The 21,625-nt window shown below is 36.9% G+C and overlaps 2 protein-coding genes across 2 annotated transcripts; one reads left to right on the top strand and one right to left on the bottom strand.

The window, feature by feature from the left end:
* Nucleotides 1-164: 164 nt before the first annotated feature.
* LOC116263957 (uncharacterized) lies at nucleotides 165-9,486 on the bottom strand. Its single transcript, XM_031643799.2, has 2 exons — nucleotides 8,387-9,486; nucleotides 165-1,260 (listed from the first exon to the last, which is right to left on the bottom strand). Exons 1-2 carry the CDS (start codon nucleotides 9,197-9,199, stop codon nucleotides 361-363), a joined length of 1,713 nt encoding a protein of 570 aa, XP_031499659.1. The 5' UTR covers nucleotides 9,200-9,486; the 3' UTR covers nucleotides 165-360.
* LOC126410529 (probable pectinesterase 53) lies at nucleotides 1,730-8,376 on the top strand. The gene is made up of 3 exons (XM_050080526.1): nucleotides 1,730-4,237; nucleotides 4,886-5,075; nucleotides 5,158-8,376. The coding sequence occupies exons 1-3, from the start codon at nucleotides 3,993-3,995 to the stop codon at nucleotides 5,185-5,187; spliced, it is 465 nt and encodes a 154-aa protein (XP_049936483.1). The 5' UTR covers nucleotides 1,730-3,992; the 3' UTR covers nucleotides 5,188-8,376.
* Nucleotides 9,487-21,625: the final 12,139 nt, after the last annotated feature.

Below are 21,625 nucleotides of genomic sequence, written 5' to 3'. Positions count from 1 at the left end.
TTGCTTATCTGAGAAAAGCCACCGTCCAATAAAGATTAGCATGGCAGGGATATTTTCTGCATTAACCGAAGCACTGTACATAGAATTGAATTTGCAGACGTATACTCTTCTGATTTACGTGCCGATGAACCCGTAATGCATATAATATTGAAAAAAAAATCAAATATTAGAAAATTTTAAGCGTGCTAGGGAGAAAAATCTCTTGTACACTCACTTCACTTATGCTCTACCCACGTTTGTTATCTCTTAGGCTTTGCTACGGTCGGAATTTAGGATGGCGGACTCTCCGATATTCCTTTGCACTTGTTGTCGGGTCCTCGGCTGCATCTTTTCTGGTATCCTTTGGAAGGACTCCTAGGCTCAGGATCCTGGCAGTGGTTGAATCTTGGGGTGGGCTTTTTTCTGTTGACAGGATCTGCAGTACCACTTCCCCCTTGGAATCCTGAGCAGTGAAGGGTTCATGCAGTAAGTGTGATATCCATCGTCGCAGCCATCGCAAATGACAATTCGGTCATCGTTCTCATCAATAAGGCATGCCCTACAGAGGCAAGAATGACAGTACCACCCAGGAGGGGGCACCTCCTTAAGTGGTGGCTTGAGACAACTTATGTGGTAGTGCATTGACTCACAATATGTATTACTGCATGTAGCAATCCCTTCGTCACCTTCCTTGCCAGTTCCACAAACCTTGCACACTCCCGACTTTTGCCCATCTTCATGGCAATCCAAGTCCTCGGCATTCGTCTTAGGCATTGTTGCAGCAGCTTCACTCCTCTTTCTCTTGGCTTGCATATGCATGTGCTTCGCAAGGATAAGCTTATACAGCCGCTTACAAACAAAGCAATGGTGCTTGATCTGTTTGTGCTTTGGGCGTCTCAGCTTGCAAAGCTTCCTGCAGACCACACAATGATGCTCTCCCTGCCCATGCGTTCTGGGTGGTACAAGATGATCAAGTCTCTCGCATGGTGGACACGGGTCATGGTTGCATGCACACTCATCACCACTTTGAACATCGGCTGGCTTAGGCTCTGTGGATTCCTTCACGGCTGCAGTGCAGGATGTGCAGTACCAATTTCCAGACGGCATATCTTTGACCTTGGACGGCAGACAGTGCAAATGATAAGCTGCCTTACATCCATGACAAATGAGAAATTTATCAGCATCATCTTCCATTACATGCTCTCCAAAAGTATATGCTTTGAGTGATCCACAAGTATCGCTCTGCTCTTGGTGTAATAGCTGGTGTGATCCATCTAGCAACTATTTCATTCATAAGTGACGTTAGTATCAAGTAAACTGCAATTAGAAAGTTTTTAGACTTGAGAAACAACATCTATTGACTGCTAATGCTAAAAAACATTTACAACAAATTTTCATAATTCTTGATTGGCAACTGATAAAGAAAATCTCAAGCAACGTTCGGCCGTTCAAAGAGCTGACAAGTCATGCCAATTCAGAAAGCTCAAAGTAGCTTCACATTAACGTGTTCACAAATTGCATAGGAGGCTGAACCTGTTTAGAATGTGTTTTCAGCATTTTGCGACTGTAAAACAAAAGACTACAGCCAACCCAGAGTCTGGTTCTCCACAAGCATCAAGCCAGCTCAAACCCTGTGTGGAGGTCAACTACAGCCAAAATACACAGATGCAGATGCTGATTTTTTTCAGACCATATTTATCCAGTTGCTCCAGAATGTTGCTGATGCCTTCACAAACTTGAGCAACTGAGAAAATAATTTAAACAGAAAATGAAGTAAACTTAATCATTTGCTTCCATAAATATTTTTCATTTCTGTGCACATGAAAGAGCTGGATACAAAGTTTGTATTGTCTGTTTGCTAGAAGGCATTGGAAATTACAACAAGATGAATAATGGCCTCTGGAGTATCTGAGAAACTGAAACCGTCAAAGGGATACAAACCCCACGAAGGCATGCTCTTAAGAAGGATGGTTGGCCACATTTAACACTAGAACAGGCATGAGATGCTTGTAACCTAGTTTCAACAGTGTTCACAAAATGGCCATGGAACAGAGGCATGATTCATCTCATAAGAATGACTTATTTGAAGGTATTAGTAAGGTCTATCGATTCTGGACTTGAAGGCCAATAGAATAAATAATCAAAGATAGTCCTTTTGCATCAAGATGCATAGATTTGCATTTATTTATACTTACAGTTCTATAGCAAATTTCGTGTGTGATTTAAAAGGTGATACGAGGGAAAATATAAACTTTCACAAGAGAACTATAATATCTGGATAAGCTGAGCAGTCAGGGAAGTACTTCTAATGGTTTCTCATGCTCAACTATAATTTCTGTTGCGTGAAGAAGATTTTGAGGGGAAGTCCAACTAAGAAAGCCACTTAAGGTTTCCGCAGTATCAAGGTTGATAAAAGGGGCACACCTTGTGACACGTATGAGACAGAACTATGTGCAACATATACTCCAATCCGGTACATCATCAACTATAAAGAAATGAGGAATTGAGGATACATATAGTCTTAGAGACTTATAGGGATGATAATAGAGACTCTTCCCCCCCCCCCCTTTTAATGATGATGAAAATCCTTTCATGATGAAGAAACCCTGATGACTGATGAGCTACGACCACTAAACCTTATGAAGACAACACCATGCGAAAACTTAGGCACCAGAATGACAGGGTTAAGACTTGACCCATGGTTTTCAAATTTACACACTTCACATTCCCCCTCTAGCACCTGCAGTGGCGATAATAGACTTGTTTCATCTCAAGTAAGTCATAAATAATGCTCTATAATAAATTTGAAAACCAGCCAACGCAATTAATAAGCTCAAAATAAAAGTTATATATCCACAAACAAGAAAGCATTCGTTATATCAATTAAAGGGATTCAAAAAAGGGCAGTTCAGATATCCTGTAAATCAGTAGCAAATTAGTAGAGCGGCAATTCAGATATTGGTTGAGTATACCAAGTCCAGATAAGGGATTGTTTGCATCTTAGTAAACATCTGGGCTATTGGTAAGTAAAAAGAACCATAGCTATGAAAGAAAGCTAAACACTGTACATTGTAATTGTGATAACTGCAGTTACATGAATCCTGCATCAGTTCCCTACACTAGAAGCTTGGTAAATCTATACTGCTGTGACAATCCAAACATGATTTTCGTGAATTTCAACACTGACAAGCATTTGCCTCAGGATCAAGTGGGAAACTAAGAGGCACACTTTAGTCCTTCAATGTTATGAACAATCCTTTGATTTCAATGTAACAATATGTGCTGATGCTGTTATCCTTTGAGATTGTAACTTCCAGATCCTACGACCAACACTTGGACTTCAATATAGCATCATGTCATCAAAGTTAAGCTTGTGAACATTCCAGACCGTGTTTAGTATGATGGAGATCTAAGAAATACATTAGAAGGCAGTAATAGAGCTTGGTTATAATAATGTGGTAATTTACTCTTACCTGTACATTGTATTACAAATATCAACAGTCCTGTAATCGAGTTCCAGAGCATGCCAAGCAATCAATTCCTCTCCTCTTCCTTTCTTTTCCCTCATTCATTCATGCTATTTTACTAATGGGCAACCCCAAAGATTAAAAGGACGAATTTCACAGCAGTTGATGTTCAACTCCTACATAAGCCATGTAGATTTCCTTCAAAGGAAAAAACAAAAAAAACTATGTGGGCCACCTGAAGGTGCAGACAGCTTTATGACACATTGATGACTGCATAACAATGATTACTTGGAACGAGATGGGCTTGATTAACTTCATTGTCAAATCAATGAGTGGCAATGATAACATAATTTCCCCCGATCATCCAACCTACACTCAGCATATAATTTCCGTTCTTCTACATTTCTTGTGCTACCTTAACTCCAGAGAACTTTACTGCACAGATACTTTCAGAAGCTCAAGGTTTTTCCACTGCAAAATATGGGCTATTTTTCGGAGTTAGACTTCTAAGTTCCCCGTCACCAACAGCCGGCTACCCCACAGGGGATGCCGTCCCCTGCCACAAGGAACCAACAGATAGAGGAGCAATTCATGATGTGGGTAAGGTGGATGGACACTCTAAACCACTCCCTCTTTGAGACCGCCATGAACAAGGTCTACCCTTCCTTCGTGCTCACTGTCGACAAGAACCCCGCCGCCGGGGACTTTAGGACGATACAGGCCGCCATCGACTCCTTACCCATCATTAATTCAGTTAGAGTAATCATCAAAGTGAATGCAGGGATCTACAAGTAAGCATCAAGTACCAACACGCTCTCTAGTGCTTGTATTTGGTAGTTTCATTGAGCTAATTCAGTTCTGTGGTAGAGGGTGACTGTGACTCGGACAGTCTGCATGTGACATTGTGACATGAGTTGAAGTCTTGCAGGCAGAGCCACAGATTAGGACGAAACCACAGCTTCCCCTGCAGATGCACCGTAAACTGACCTCCCAACTATTACCAAGTCATTTGCAACTATCTTTCGATGTTAGAGATGGCGGAAGGTGAAACCGATAACTCTGGACTCAAACCTTACAATCCTTAAGTATCATACAGGTCAATTATGAGTAGTGAAGTGAAAGCCTGCCCATTGGCACTGAACTTCATCAGGACAAAACGCTGAGCATTTTTGGGACGTGTTTGATAAGGACACAAACAGTGCATGCTCACCATGCTTTTTTGTTGTTTTTCAGTTTCTACTAGACAGCCTCTGCATTCCCCTGATGCTTTGACCTTATGGCAGAAATTTTTGCAAACTGCAAGTTTTGAGCTTTAGGCCTCTTTCAACTTAAAAACGCGTAGAAGCTTTACTTCTAGACTGACCATCTCTTTGGCCGCATAATGGAGCTACAGTACTGCATGGGTCCCCAATATAATTAAGCTTTTGTGATTATTTCAGGGAGAAGGTGAACATTCCTGCAACCAAGTCATTTATAACCGTAGAAGGAGCAGGTGCGGACAAGACGGTGGTGGAATGGGGTGACACGGCTCAGACACTGGGGTCAAATGGGCATCCCATTGGAACCTTCAACTCTGCAACTTTTGCTGTGAATTCTCCCTACTTTGTAGCCAAAAATATTACTTTTAAGGTGAGTGCTACATCTCATCACTAATTCTACATATTAGACATGGGTTCTATACTGGAACTTAAAGGCTCGATGCTCTTAAAAGGTTGGGAAGTGTCCATCAGGGAGCTCATAAATGGGCGGCCGCAAATTGATCAGCCAAATGCATGGGACCAACATAATAAATGTCGTTACACATGGTCATAAAATTGATCAGCCAAATGCATGGGAAATCTGCAGACCAAAATTTGATATATTGCGCCTGGAAATGACAATGCTATCTTATACACTACCAGCTCAACTTTCTTCCGTTTTGTAGAGCGGTCTCATCACTGCAGTTACTATTCTGGCAGGACCAGATGTATGGTCCATGTTACTGGGTGACTCAATCATGGAATAACCAGGTCCCAATTCTTACCCTGCCAAACCCATATGCAATTTCAATATTAAGTTTGCAGAGTGCTCTCATTATAAAGGAAAGACCAATATTCTAAAGCAAGTGTGATATATTTTACTGCAAATTTCGAAGTGGGCTAGTTCGTTTTGACGTTATTATACAGATGCAAAAACATATATACTTCTATAGATTCAGTACAACATTTTTTTTTAACTTCAATTCAAGAAGTTTTGAAATACAAGTATGTTAAAGAACACAAGAAGTTCAAAGATAGTAGAAGGTACTGTTGGTTATATACTTGGAAAACCATGGATTATATCTCGTAAAGTAGATCTTCTGATCTTGGAAATTGAATACAAACAATATTCAGACTAATGTACAGGTAATGATGCAAGGCAAAAGAATCAAAAATACATTTACGTGTTACATAATAAAATTATTTTGGCCCCAAGCTGTGCAACATGATGTCATGAACAATGGGAACATAAGAGAACAACTGAGACTTATTCATCCATAATAATCCAAAGGTGAGCACGTCTAGAGAAGTGAAGAGGTGATTCCCGTTGATATATATTACTGCTTATATATATATATATATATATATATTAACAAAACTACACCTTTTTGGGAGGCTTTAATGACCAAAAGTACCCAAGGCTAAAACAGTTTCATCTGTTCAATAACATTGGCACCACCTGAACTGAGCATGTCTGATGTCAACAAATCTTTCCAAGCTTATCTAAATTAGTTACCATCGTGATACAAATCCATCCATGTCTTTTCCTTTTCATACCCCAGGCTTGACAGAATGGTCCACCAAGCAGTATCCATATAACTGTACCCTTGTAATTATTTTTGAAAATTTCTCATAAAATTTCTACTTTTCTAAATATTTTTTGAACCTCTTTTTTATCCTATAGTGCAGCTAATCACAGATTTTTCCAATGCTGTATGCCACATCAGGTTTAAGAAAATGTTTCAACGATGTAAGATATGACACGATTTACAACCTTGACCAGCAAAATGGATACCTCAAGCAGAAACATTTGTATCTAAAGGTAATATTGTTTATGCATAACTCCAACTATTTAAAAAAAGCAAAACATAAGTGGATGTCAAAATACTCCAGAAATGACATCCTGTATGTACAAATCTTGAATTCTATGGAAACAGCAACACATGGGATATTAGCGTTCAAGAAAATGGGCTAAGCGCAAGAGGAAACTAGGCTTACATACCCATTGTTCCCATTACAGACATACCCATTGTTCCCATTACAGACATTGACAAACAAAGAATAAGAAAAATGCTAGCTGAAGAACTGCATAAGTACAATGGGCGATAACATAATAAGATGACACTCTATCAGAATAACTAATCATGTGAAAGTTGAATAACAAAGTTCTTTTGGTAATTTGGAAAAGAACCTTGTCAATAACAAATTTAAATTTGATAAGCAAATTCTGCAACTAAGAGAGGAAAATCCAAAATGACATTTAAGGTATCTTTATGTTTTCAGTAGTCCTTTATATTAACAAAATTAGGCATCATCTAGTTGCAGAGTTGTCTCAAAGTTAAACAAGCACCAAGACCTCATTTGTGGCCCCATAATAATGTAAACCGAGTAAATTGAGTGAATGTTAATCCTAGTAGTTCGAAGTAAACTTAAAGCTCTTGAAAAAAATAATGATATGAAAAATTTATGTAAATCCATGAACCACCTACTACTTCCACACAGTATGAAGCACATGCACATGGATTCTTAAAGGGTGTAAAAAAGTGTCCCTCTGTCTTTCATTCATGGCATAAGGTGCACAAAACGAAATTCTAGTTAATGATGTTCTAAGAGATTTTGAATTACCAATAAGATAGAAAATCTATCCACTTCTCATTATTGATTTCCTTCAAGTAAACAGCACTATGTCTACTAACCGACCCCAAACTACAGTATCATACCTATCATAATGTAACAGATACCTCAAGAAAGTGTTTTATACATGTTGGTTCGTCCATTGAAGGAAAAATGAACTATGCTTGCATGTAGAATTGTAGATACTAGCAGGCAAAACCATTTCAAGCAGCACAGAAATGGACTTGGGTATGTGTCTTTCTTGACACAAAATACTGATTCAAGATAGACCAACTCATGAAGTTTAGAGATGAGCCAGCCAAAGCATGGATATGCTTGATCATGGATCCACTTAGGTTACACAAACTTTCATGCATTTCCATTGCTTATTTTGGGGATCAATTCATAATACAGTAAAGAATTTGGGGCTAAGACAGTCTACTAGTGTGAGTTTATCTGGTTTAATCTCTCGATGAAGAGGTCACTTTGCAATCCTCATACCGATTTCAACTTTGGACCCCCCTTTGCTTTAACATTTTTACTTCATGATGTGTTATCTAGCCCTAAATTACATTATTAAATAATCTTCACAAGTGACAAACAGTAGGCTAGAAAAAGAAATAAGTCTGACAAAAACAGAACTCCAGTATATGAGCAACCTAAAGACGAAGCTGGAAAAGGACATCCAATGTATCAAAAAAAACTTGCTAATCGGAGGCTCAAATTCACTGTCAGCGCTGGACAAATAGTTAACTGCCAATGCCACAAAGTAGAATGATCTTGTCGGGGGAAATCATGGAAAATAACATATAATGCAAAAAAAAGAAGAAGCTCGAGCTCAAGGATAAAGAGGCCAGGTGATGCCAACTAGGGCAAACAAACAGGATAATGGTGGTTCTGAGTTCTGACCCTTAACAGACATACCCTGCATGCTATCACCAAAAAATGCGCGTGTATGCTATCACAAAAAAATGCGCGTGTATGCTATCACCAAAAAATGCGCGTGTAAATTATCAAAGAAGCATTTCTCTTAACATAAAGCCTTACTAATCGGCAAAACTGGTTCTAAAGGGAGAGAAAAACTGATACCTGGTTGACCCATTTTCCAGGTTCCAAGAAACCATTCCTTTCTCGCAAGACAATGTTTTCAGCATTGGCTTCCTGATGATGAACATGGTGCTTTTTGTTGTCCCCATTATCATCATCTAGCCTTTTCGCAGAGGCTGGAGGATTCACCCTTTTAGCAACAAGAGGGTTAGGATGTGGGCACGCAGAAATACTAAACTGATTTAGTTCCTTCATTTTAGCCAAATCACTTCCCGAACCCGTAGATTGACGACCATCATTCCATTCCCTCAGATGGTCGAGGACTGAAGACATGGAAGTGAATCTCTTGCCCATGGGAGAAAGGTAGGAATGAGTCTCATGGCCGCCACATGTTTTATGACGTACTTTCCAGCCATGGCCGAGCTCAACGTCGTGCTCGCCGAGGTATTGCTTCAATTTCTCCATGAGTTTCCCATTAACAGAGTCATGCAAGTTCAACACCCGCGGCGACTTCGCTGGGTCTGCTTGAGGAAAACCAACCACTCTATCTCCAGGAAGAACAGCCGGCGTAGGCACACCCTTACCAGAGAGGTTACCCACTTGTCCCGCCGAAAGGGAGGAGGACCTTGCTTTCGGGCCGCCGAAGGATTCATCAGCAGCAGCCTTCGCAAGCAAATGGAGTCCGTCACTGCCGCCGGTGCCCTTCCGGCTATCGCCACCACCATGCTCCTTCTTCCTCCTCCGGTAGGTCTTCTTGAACCATGGGAAATCTAGCTGCTTCGGAGTAAAAGCCGGCTGCGTGGAACCATCGACTTTCTTCTTCTTGTGACGCCTTTCGAACTTGATTACATCCATCTTCTCTCCGTGGCCAACATGCGAAAGCCAACCTTCAGCAAACAGATGAAAGACAATCGATTCTTCTGAGGAGAAACAGGCTATGGCAAGCCAAGAAACCCTAGATCCCTCTTCCTCCTCGCCTTTCTTCTTAGTCTTTCTGCCCCCAAAATATTCCTTTTGGAAAACGCAGATAAGGCTAGCAACAAGGACCAATACAGCAAGAAGATGGACTACTTAGACCATCTGTGACTGAAGATGAGAAATGAAACCTGCGAAAGGGAGAGACCAATGTGATTTCAAGCCGCCACCGTTTTTAAACAACCATTTCTCCGCTCACATGCCTGACTAAATAAATAAAAAATAATATTATATATATATATATATATATATATATATATATATATATATATATATATATATATATATATATATATATATATAATATATATATATATATATATATATATATATATATATATATATATATATATATATAGAGAGAGAGAGAGAGAGAGAGAGAGAGAGAGAGAGAGAGAAAGAGAGAGAGAGCTCCTTTTCATCCCAGTAGTCAGTACTCACTATTTGGGGGCTGTTAATTTAGACCCACAGTGAAGCTTTCTTTTCATCTCAGCAGTATCTAAGGGCTACTGAATTGTTTTTGGTAAGAGCACAGAATTCGAAATTCGTTTTCCGATACACATTTGAATGGCATATCAAGCGCAACGGGGTGAATCAGTATACTGATCTTTCGATCATTAAACTTGATCTTACCGCATTCATAATGTAGGCTTGTAGTCAAGCTTTTACGCAAACTTCATCCTTTGCTCTTAGGAGACATCTGACAAAATTGGAACGATACTCAAACTTCATCCTTCATGTTCTTAATCGAACTCTATTGCTCACATAGGTTTGGCGATGTTCGAAAAGGATCGGCAAATGTTGTTTAACATTGGAAAACTACATTTTGCATGTTCTTTCCATTCAAAGATGAACTCTTGTGTGCGGTTGCTGTCGTTACTTTCGTTACTTTGGAAGTAAGTTGGTTGTCAGATGGTATTTATCTTGATGGTTTTGATTCTTTTGAATGCTCAACTGATTGTGTTGAATTCTCTTGAGGTGTTTTTTGTGAAATAGTGTTCATTTGATAATTTTGAAGGTTTGCTTATTTGATTCAGGCCTTGGGGTTCAATAAATAATTCTAGCTTGCATTAAAAAGGAAAAAAAGAAAAGAAGAAGCCAATAATGAGCTAACTCACCTAGACCAATCACTTTGCTGAATGTGCAATAGGAGCTAGAATCATGTGAAGAAGGAACTTGCACCCAAAGACACTAGTATGATGTCTTAAGGTACTAGAATTTCATCTTCAAGGACATTCTTCAAGCAATGAATGTTGCAGATTATAGCAAGTGTCCTGTTTCTTTTTTTCAGTCACCTCTGTGGTTTTTGGTGGTCATCAAGTGGAAGGAGGTCAAGAATTCAGTAACTGCACTTGTGAGTAATCAGGTAGGATCTGCATGACTCTAGCTTGCATTGAAAAGGAAAAACGAAGAGAAAGGAGCCAATAACAGATACAGAAATGATGAGATAACTTATCTAAACCAATAACTCTCTTTGTTAAATGGGCAATAGGAGTTAGAACATGTGAAGGAACTTGCACCAAAGACACTAGCATGATGTCTAAAAGAATCAAGGGCATTCTTCAAGCAAGGGAGCTTGTAATTCTAGCAAGTGGTCTTTGACTTTTCTCCTTTCAGTTATCTCTGTGGTTTGGGTGTGTCACAAGGTGAATTAGGATCCAAGTCCATTGTCTTAACTCCACAGATGACTGATTAACATGCACATAATTCATCATTGAAGCTCAATAAGAGGGTTGTATGCATGAGAAGGCCAGAAGATCTTTCTCTGGGGGTTGAGAAGACTAGCTGACAAGTTCAAACTTAGACACCCATGGAAGGAAGAGTAAGGATTTGGCAGATATCTATTCGTTCCTCTGAAAATGAAGGAACAATCTATATACAACCAATCTAAGGATTTTGAGTTGAAGACTCGAAGGTTTGAGTTAATTGCAGCAGTGTTCTAGTCATAAAGATTAGATATAACAGCAGAATATTCAATTGTGCAGTGTCTGAAATGGAAAATCAATTCTTTAATTACCCTATTACCTTAGTTCTGTGTTTAGGCCCTGCAGTACAACCTTCTTTCAACCATCCAGCAGAGATATAGCATCATTTCCATGCACTGATTCTCTTACCCCCCAACCTATCAATCATCATTTGATCCTTGAAAGTTTTATAGAAGATCATTTTTTGCAGTGTACTTGACAAGTTTTGTGAAGTTACAACGTAGAAAGAAAATTCACATGGTTTTTCAAAATTTTAACTGCAAAGATGTGAACTAAAACATAGAATAAATAGTTGGAAAATACTATGTTTTAGTGTATGGACTAGACTTTATAAATTACAGAGACGTAATGCACCCAATAAACTGGTCAAAAATGGACTTTCTGTTTTGAACTACATATATCAGATATATATAGTTAGAATTTTGAAAAAAAGAACAAAATCTGATTTCATCTGACCAAACAATTGTAGACATTTAACTAACCTATTTTCTGCTCTATAATAGCTTCATCTGATGCCAAAAACATGTAAGGCCTTTGTGCCATAAAAGCGAGAAGTCCAGTTATGCACCTTTTATACTTCCAAATGTCAATAGGAGTCTCATTTTTCATTCTTTGTTTTCCATCCAATGTTTACTCTGTAAACTGTTGCAGTGAAATCTGCATCGAGTAACCCTCTTTGCATGGCCTTACTAATGCATGTCCATGTTGTTTCCACAAAAGGTGCCTCTTCAAGTGGGTATTGGAGAAACTACCCTAAGCCAAGAAGCTAAACACCTCACTGATGCAACTTTTCATGCAAATCGTGGACTCCAGGTATAGTTAATGCATTCCACATGGAAAGCTCAACACCATACTTTCAAACACTGCCTGAAAGATGAAACAGGCGTTTGAGTTCACTTCATGTGCAGCAAACTGCTTTCTATGAACTCACCTGGCCTTTGAAATGATCTTAATAGTGACGCGTCTCACTTATTTTTTCTTTGGTGAAAATGTTAATGTGTTTTCTTGTTCCTCATTGCATCAAGCTGTCGTTGGTGCTAGAATCATATGACAATGTCAACATGGTGATCTTTTTGTTTTCATTTTGTAAACTTAGTCAAGTAGTTGAACAGATGAAATAATTATTGATATGGTCTTAATCAGACATTATGCTCAATACCTTTTCTTGTTTTCTGTTTCCTTTTTCTAATTAGCAATTGCTTTGAACTGAAGGTATGACATCATATATACTACTTCCTGATTTATTCTTTTCAGAGGAGAGGACCGAGTTTGAAGGTCCTAGAGATGAACTAAATGCAACCTTTTATTGTGCAAATTTCCAATGATAGAGACACAGGCTATTCCTTCTGAACTTCTAAAGAAATGCCTCTGATTCGCTTTCTTCTAAAATGAAACGGTCACCTTACCCTAGATAACAAATTGAATCACATTTTTTTAAAATCAAACATGTAAACCACATTCACAAGGCTAAATCTGACCAAAACTGCCTTAAATTATACGAAATTCAAAGGGCATTTGTATGCAGTCGTGTAAATGAACTTTTATCCACTCCCAACTTACAGACAAGCGCTTGCCCAATTCTAAGTAGATATTCTTCTTATAGACTGTTTGATTAATTATGATAAACCTTTGTTCTTTGAAAGTAATGGTTAACCATTTCATTTATTTTTAAAAAACATACTACCTCAAAATTAATATAAATATGTATGATGGGTTTTTTCCTTGGACAAGCATTTAGAACTGTCCCTTCCACTAAATAATTTAACTCAACTACTATCTTAAAAAGAGTTCATTGATCAAATTTATCTGCTAAGATTTCCCATGTAGATAAAGAAGTAAGTGATATGCCCTTATCTTATTGTCTATAGATAAAGTCCTTTGCTTTAGCTATATTTAGGTAAGTAAACTTATTTGTCCTTTCACTTATCCAAGGCTGCCTATTTGGTTTGCAACTGTTTCATGTCCCATCAGAAATTGTGAGCAACTTGCACAGCTGACAATTTGTTTACCGACATAAACAATCGTTAGAACTTGTAATCTCGAGAAAAAATGTATAGATGAAATTTTCTTTGTGTGTATAGAATTGCAAACACTTTCCACTTTTTACAGGTGCAACAAAGAAAACCATCATGATGTAATATAAGATGGAGAGAGGTGCATGATTTAAATTTTATTTCTCACTAGGGCGAACAATGATATGATAAAAGGATCAATATCAAAGAGAAAAAGTCAATGTTGTCTTTGGTACTGTTCAGTGTCTGGTAGGGCTGCACAACTAATCGAGCCAACTCGGGCTCGGCTCGACTCGAACTTGCTGGAAAAAACTCAGCTCATGCTCAACTCATTTATAAATGAGCCGAGTTCAAGCTTACAAAGGCACTCAAAATGATGAACGAGTCGAGTTTGAGTTTTAGGAACTCGACTCGACTCGACTCATAAACCGGTACTCTACATAATATTGCCAAAACCGGTTCACCGAATCACCGATTTTAACTTTTATGATAAAAACAAATTTTCACAAGTTACACAAATTAAATGCTTGCACGAGTTAAACGAGTTACGCAAGTTAACGTTAAACGAGTTAATGCCTAAACGAGTTGAGTTTGAGCTCTTGTGTAGTTGAGTCGAGCTCAAGCTTGCTATAAAGAGCTTGACTCAAGTTCGAGCCGAGCTCGAGTTTTTTAAGCCTACTCCCAAGCTCGGTTTCGACTCAGCTCGTGTGCAGCTCCAGTTCAGTCATGTATCTTCTCTTTTCCTGCTAACCAGCCAAAAGCCCTCCATCTTTAACGGGCCACTAATTTTCCTCTAACTGCAAACTTTGTCTATTGAGAATATAATTAGCTTTGATCTTATAGAAGTGATTAACATTAGCAATACTCTCATAGAGGAAAAGTTTTTTTGCCTTATCTTTTATAGGAAAAGAAACATTGTTGAGATGGGACATCGAAAAACATAGTTGAAACGAGACATACCAAATGCACAGATTTAACAACTTTGTGCATGAAGCAATGACACAATGACACAGCTAGTGAGGTAAAACGGAGGCACATCAATGACACAACTAGTTTGTGATGTTTCACCCAAAGAGCAGAGGCAAATAGTAAAGGGGGCAGAGAACTCTGTTGGGTTTTCAGAAATTAAAAAAAAAAAAACTCATAAATTTTTTGAAGGAAAAAACTTTATCCTCTTCTTAGGATTTGTTAAAATTTGTATTAAGGTCTGCATTATTGTTTTTTTTTACTTGATTTCATTTTCTTGTTTTTTTGTCATTGTTTCACCATCTACATATCAAATGCCGAATCCTCATGCATGAGGACAAACACAGTATGGTTCAACTTTGTATGGTGCATTTATGTGATGAAGGTCGCATATGTGCTTTGATAGAAGAAAGTATGTATAGAAATGTATAATTGTCTAATGAATGTGATGATATTGCATGCCTTAGTTTCTGTAGCAGGTTATGAAGATGAAACTGTCGCCTGACTCTCATGCTCGATGAGGACTGAATTTTCATGACGTTCTAGAAAGCTTTCTTTGTCCATAACCCTTATCGCATCGAGGATGCGCCTTCAGTTTTTCACCCTTGTCATTTTGTTTCATCTACCCACCATATGTATCTCTTTCGGTAACCACCACTGGTCGACATATGTGGGCGATTATGTAACTCTCTTTGAGTTACAGTATTGGTTTGGATCCAGCCCATCATGGGCGGATCTAGAACTGAAATCCAACATTCTCCCCATCACACATGATGGGGTGACCATTTATTATACTCCTAGAGCATGTAAATACTTACCATTGAATAACATGCTGGTGATTGGGTCGTGTGGCCCGCGAGCATGGATCTGAATAACCAATCGTGTACCTGTTAGTGTAACACAGTGGCTCAATGTGAAAAAAATAATTTATGTACTTTAGCTGTACACATAGTTCGCTATGCTCTAAATCATATTTTAGTTTTACGAGTCTCAACATATTCAATCTCTCTTCATATGATGATGTTGAAACATGCTAGACTGAGACCTCTTACATACTTGTTTTTTTTACTATTGAATCTAGTCTATCATTTTAGTAATTTATTTTTGTCGGCACTAAATAATAAGCACATGTGAAGTGATAAATGATCTTCCTCTCCTGCATGTATTTATTAAATATGCCCCCATCAGACCGAATCATTCATAATCTTCAGGCAGCATACTAAAGAAGCATCACTAATTCATCATTGTAAAATGCAGTCGAGAGTCCATAAGGGCCAAAAAAATGGATACATATATGAATATTAAATTTCGTACCCATGAGATTCACACAATGAAGGAGCAAGGATCATCCTTCATTTCCTATATATGTAACATATGTGGTATGTCTTCACAAACTACGGTAAAGTTGTCTCACAACTGTGAGATTTTTGCATGTATTAAATGTTGTACAAATCACCAAAAATCCAACTCTTTCAAAGAGTTGACTTGAGTTCTCAAAGATATCCTCTCAATCCAACTAAGATAATTTGAGTCATTAGATCTGCTTACTAGGTTACATGATTTTATAAGGTCATGTCAATTTTATGATGTTTAATGTAAGACCCCAACTTGATTCAATCAAAGCGATGTTTTAATACAAATATATGCAAGATGCCACCAATATACTGTGTCTAAGATTCACTGACACCTCAATATACAAAACTTGTCTTGTTTATCGACAAGTATCCATAGATCTTGTTCATCTCATCTCAGCTTGTCTTTCGCATAATGCCTAAAGCTTTCAGTTTATGTGAGCAAGCAATCTCTACCTGGTTGCACAACCTAACATAGAAATGTTAACATGTTCATAGTGAATTATCACACAAAAGTTCAACTTTTATATACTATTAAGTGTCATTGACATTACATGCTTTTTGAATACATCAGCAGTAATTAGCAGGCGCAGTAATGCGTGATAGCGCGTCACATGACAATGAGCAATAGTGCCTGGCACACTGCCGCATGATAGGCACTGCACGCGCAGCACACCGAGACCTCCTATTTGCATAAAAAAACTGCCCCTTGATTGGCGGCTTTGGCTTGGCTGGGTGGGCATCAGCCCTGCCCACACCCCAAAGAGGTTTTTGCAGGGCTAGTGGCCAATCTCACTTAGTAAAAGTGTATTTTTTTTGAAAAAATCAAAATTATTCAACAATACTTGAAATTCGCTTGAAAATCTTGTCAAATTCAAAAAAATTCAAATTTCGAGTTTTTGCTCAAAAACTTCTTATAAATACCCCCACAATCCTCCCTCTTGGGCATGAACTAACCCTTGGGGAACTTTTAGTGTTTTATCATTTGAAGTTTTAAAGTTCTTCCTTAGCTTTTCCTCTTCTTTCCTTCTCCTTCTTCTCCAACCTTGAGAGCAAGCTTCTCCAAGCTCAAACTCCTCAAGGGAGTACGAGGATACTTCTGGGAGGGATATTTTCATTATTTTGGACCTTCATCTGAGGCAATCCTTGGATCATTCAAGGAAGGAGACTCATTTCTAATATTATCTATATTCGAGGTATGTGGTCATCCATTTTATTTTCATTTCCTCTTGTCACCTCTCCATGGTCATGCAAGAAAGATCAAATGATTTCTTCTATGGATTCAAAAGCTACTCTTGAGTGCACTGGGAGTATGAGCAAGGTAAAATAAATTTTATTTCTTCATTTATTTCCAAAAATATGCTTGTTATATGCTTGAGATGATGTTCATGTGTGATATACTAATTTTCTTGATTGATGAGCAAATGCACAGCGAGCGAGAATGAGTGTTTGGGTTATGATTTTTTTATTCTTGTGTTGATTTTTGAGGTTGGGACTTGCCCAACCTGGGAAAACGCTTGACAAATTTGTACATATGAAAGTGCATCTTCATGTCATTCTCGTGCTTAGCTTTTTTCTTCATTACCCGATTAGGAACCCCAATGAGTGTTTTATCATGATTGCTCTTCATTCCATGTATGTTTGATTTTCTTTCATAACAATGGTAAAAGAAATCGATTGTCTTGTAATAATTGTAGTTTTTATGTTCACATATAAAAACATTTAGAATCATATTTTTCAAAAGACTTTCAAAAGCAAGAACCCCATTTAATAAGGTTTTGGAGACCTAGTTTAGGCTCTTGCATGAGCCCAAGTTCCTCTCCAGCCTACATAAAAATTGAGGTAAGATGTTTTCAAATCATTTCTTGATTTTAACTCTTATGAAGACATATACGTATATACATATTATATGCGTATATGTGCACAAAACTATCTCTTTTTGTCTTTTTCTCTTTATGATTTTACAAACTCTCATATACGTATGTATAAATATATATATGTATTCCACTATAAATCTCTCTCTTTTCTCTCTTTCTAAAATCTTCTTCTCCTTCTCTATTTAATCTAATCCCTCTTCGCAAGCTTTCATATATATATATATATATATATATATATATATATATATATATATATATATATATATATATAAGTATGTACATGTATACATATCTCTCTCTCTTTTAAATAATTTGTTTTGTGATTTTTAAAATCTCTTTCTCTATGTTCCTCTTGTATTCAAGTCTTTCATCTTTTCAATTCTTTTGAATATCTTTAATGACCCAATATTAGAATCATGTTTGATGGTTTACAACCTCATTCTATTTTCAAAAACTTTTCTTTTTTCATAAAAGTGTTTATGACAATTATTTAAATAAAAATAAAAAGCTTAGAAGTATGTGATGATAGGAATGCCTTTAGATGAATGTTGTGGTAAAAATAAATGATTTGCTTCTAATCATCTAGGGTCAATCTATTTATACATCCACTTTTACATAAAATCACGAATGATCACAAACACATCTTTAAAAGAACTTAAGCAATATGAGAAAAGCTCTAGTAAGATACCAACTAAATTAGAGAAAAGTCTTAAACCTACTTAACTTCTTAAGAGAACACTAAATTGATTTTGAAAGTGATTTTCAAGGGTTTCTATATGATATTTGTAAAGATCTTCCCATTCAAGATTATTCAAATCAAGCAAATGACTCTTCAAAAATTTCTCAAAAATTTGAGATATCAAGTTTTTAATATTTTTTCAAACACCGCACCGCATTTAGAATGAAAAAATGTTTAAGCAAAAATAAAATACATCAAAAATAAAAATAACCATTGGATTGATTACCCTCGACAAAGGGCGCCGGGAACGGTTGATCCCCGTACTAATGGGCGAGTCCCTTTATCTCTCATTTCAAAACAAAATCTCATTTTTTTAGAGCACTTCCAAAACCAAATAAAATTTTTGGGAATGAGAACAACATCCAACACAAAGAAACCATTTGATAGAACACCAGAATATATCATAACGTTTTTGAATAGTATCACAATAGAATTGCCTTAAAAAATGAGTCTACAACCAAAAGTCAGTAAAGCGAAAACTGAAATAAGATTTCGTTGAATATCAAGAACATGTAGCACATCATGCAGCATAAGACTCTGTTCATTATATAAATATAATTGGCAAGTTCCTATACCACGAACATCTACATGATTGTTGTTTCTAAGGAAACAACCATCTTCTTTCAGTTGAGATTTTCTAAGTATACAATCCATAAAGGATGAGATTCGACAATTAGAGCACAACTAGAAACAAATGAATAAGTATATTGAGTCATTGAGATGCAAACATTCTCTGGTTCATGCACCTTCTTGGGTTTGACATTCTTTGATGAAGCGTCCAAATTAATCATAATTAAAACATTTTATTTTTCTCTTGTTCTTTTTCCCATCATTCTTTTCGTGACGTCTCAATTTTTCTTCAATTTTTTTTCTTGCCTTGTGTTTTAATGTGGTTTTTCCTGAACCTCTTTGGACAGACCCTAAAAAACATTCATAGAATTCTTGGCTATGTAAACCTGATTGCTAGACTTAACAACTTCAGGGCGTTCATATTCCAGCTCGAGGTGATGAGCAATGTTATCAAAGGTTTTTATGTTCTCATTATGAGTCATATTAATTTTCATGTGTTTCCAGTTGATTGGAAATGACCTTAACACTGCTTGAACTTGTTTTTCATTTATAAGAGCATCTCCAGCAAAATTAAGCTCTCTAGTCATGTTGGCCATCTCCTTGAGACGTTGACTTATTGTATGCTGACACTGCATTTTATACGAATCAAATTTGATTGCGGGCTTTCTAAGCTTAGTGGTCAAAGTGCCTCCAAACTTGTCTTTGAGTGCTATCCACATATGATGTGTAGTCTCATAATGTTCATATTGACACATTATGCCATCTTGCATTGACCATAGCATTGTAACACAAGCAACAATGTTCATGTGCTTCCCCACATTATAGTTTTTGTCTTTATGAGCTTGCCGACCGTGTTCTTCAAGTTTAGTCATAACATGGTTCAAGGCATCAAGGGCTTCAGCCTCCTGTAAGGTAAATTAGATCTTACGATGCCAAATGTCATAATTATCTTCACTTTTTCAATGCGGGCTAAGTCTAGTATAGTCTTACTTGGTGTAGCCATCTCCTATGTCAATAAAAAGGATCAATGTTCTTAATGGGCTATCTAAGCATGTTATTGCATAACATATTTCAGTCAAGGTCACATGACTAGAAGCATAACTTATTTTATAAAATGTTGAATGGAAATGTCACTATGCTCGAAATCATCTCCCATTCCAATGTTCCAAGCCATGTAATCAATTAACCCTACTTTAATACACGAATAGAATGAGCCCAAAACTTAATTATATCTCACTCATGATGTCATCCATATTACATTAAGATTATAAGAAGCATAACAAATAATCATGATAAAATAAAATAAAACAAATACATCTCACATATATATATATATATATATATATATATATATAAGATAGCATTTAGTTGAAAAACAAGATATATCTATCATTATTGGCAGGAAAAAACGAAGTCATAATCAAATGGAACTTAGACATATGAGTAGCAACTAGTTAATTATAACTGTATCAAAGGCACGATCTTATAACTGGCACACACGGGGGCAGTTTCAGGAAAAGTTTGCATGTAGGCAAATACTCTCTTGAATGCTAGAATTTATTGTAAGTCTTGCTTATGCTGCATCAACTATGCTTCCCTGTCATTCCCTGAAGCTAGGTGCCACACTTTTCTGTTTCGAAGAACAAGGTAGTCCATATGATCGTCTTGTAATCAGGTTTGCCAAAATATTTTTTTTATTCAATTCTCAACTTTGTATTCAATGTAGACATGGACTGATGCATGCATATTATATCATGACAAAATAGTATCTGCCTATATTTGCATGGGTATGCCTTTTGTTTTTTTAAAAAAATGATGGAACAAAGTCAAGTAAAATGTTCAATATAATATTTCATATTGAATACCTAATTTTGGACAAGTACATGGTATTAAGATATAAGTAAAAAAAAAAAGATCCAATCATAAAATGAACTTGGATCCTACATAAAAATTTATGAAGTGGATCCATCAATGAGCATCATGCACTACTAGATCACATAATGGATCCACAAAAAAAAAAAAAAAAAAAAGCTTTAGCATGGATCACAAGCATGGTGCCATCATATCAGTAATGTCTACATAATCTAGATTCTTAGATTGAAACCAAATTGATGTATTGAAATTGGAACCAAATCAACAATGATTCCAAGTTCAACTACCATATATATGAGCATTCAAGATCTAATCCATAGTCCAAATGGAAACTACACTGAATGAAGGGCCACCATGCATATTACGCAAAACAAATAATTATATAAAAAAATTTACATATGAATATGATGCAGAATAAAAAACAGAAATATATTTAAATTTATGTGTCCATTAAACATAAACATAGAGGATGGATCCAACTGCTCATGAGCATAACAGAAACACAAATGTTGCTGGCCAGCGTTATCGGTCACTCTTGGAATGGCCTCTAAAGAAACAAAGACTATTCTTAAAATAAATATCTGATAATTCCATAATCTTTAAACAATAATATAACTAAAAGGAAAAAACGTGAAGCACTCGTACCATAGTAAAACAATGATGTATCACCAGAAAAATAAATGTTATATACATGTGTGGAATCAAGACACATGAACCACCCTCATATAAAACAAATTGCACAGAAAGCTGGTCATTCTATTGGGCATAAAAATTAACAAGATCGAGGAAAGTCCTCAGGCCATAAGAAGTAAAGACTGCAGTACCAATATTAATGTAGAGACTGCAGCCTCAGCCCTCAGGTGTAAAGACCGCAGTACCAATATTAATGTAAAGATTGCAGTCCTCAGGCCATTGAAAAGACAGACTGCAACG

Source organism: Nymphaea colorata, chromosome 11 (assembly GCF_008831285.2).
Source record: "Nymphaea colorata isolate Beijing-Zhang1983 chromosome 11, ASM883128v2, whole genome shotgun sequence".
NCBI classification, from domain to species: domain Eukaryota; kingdom Viridiplantae; phylum Streptophyta; class Magnoliopsida; order Nymphaeales; family Nymphaeaceae; genus Nymphaea; species Nymphaea colorata.
The sequence above is the reverse complement of the archived record's forward strand: the minus strand, read 5'-3'. Positions and strand labels throughout refer to the sequence as shown.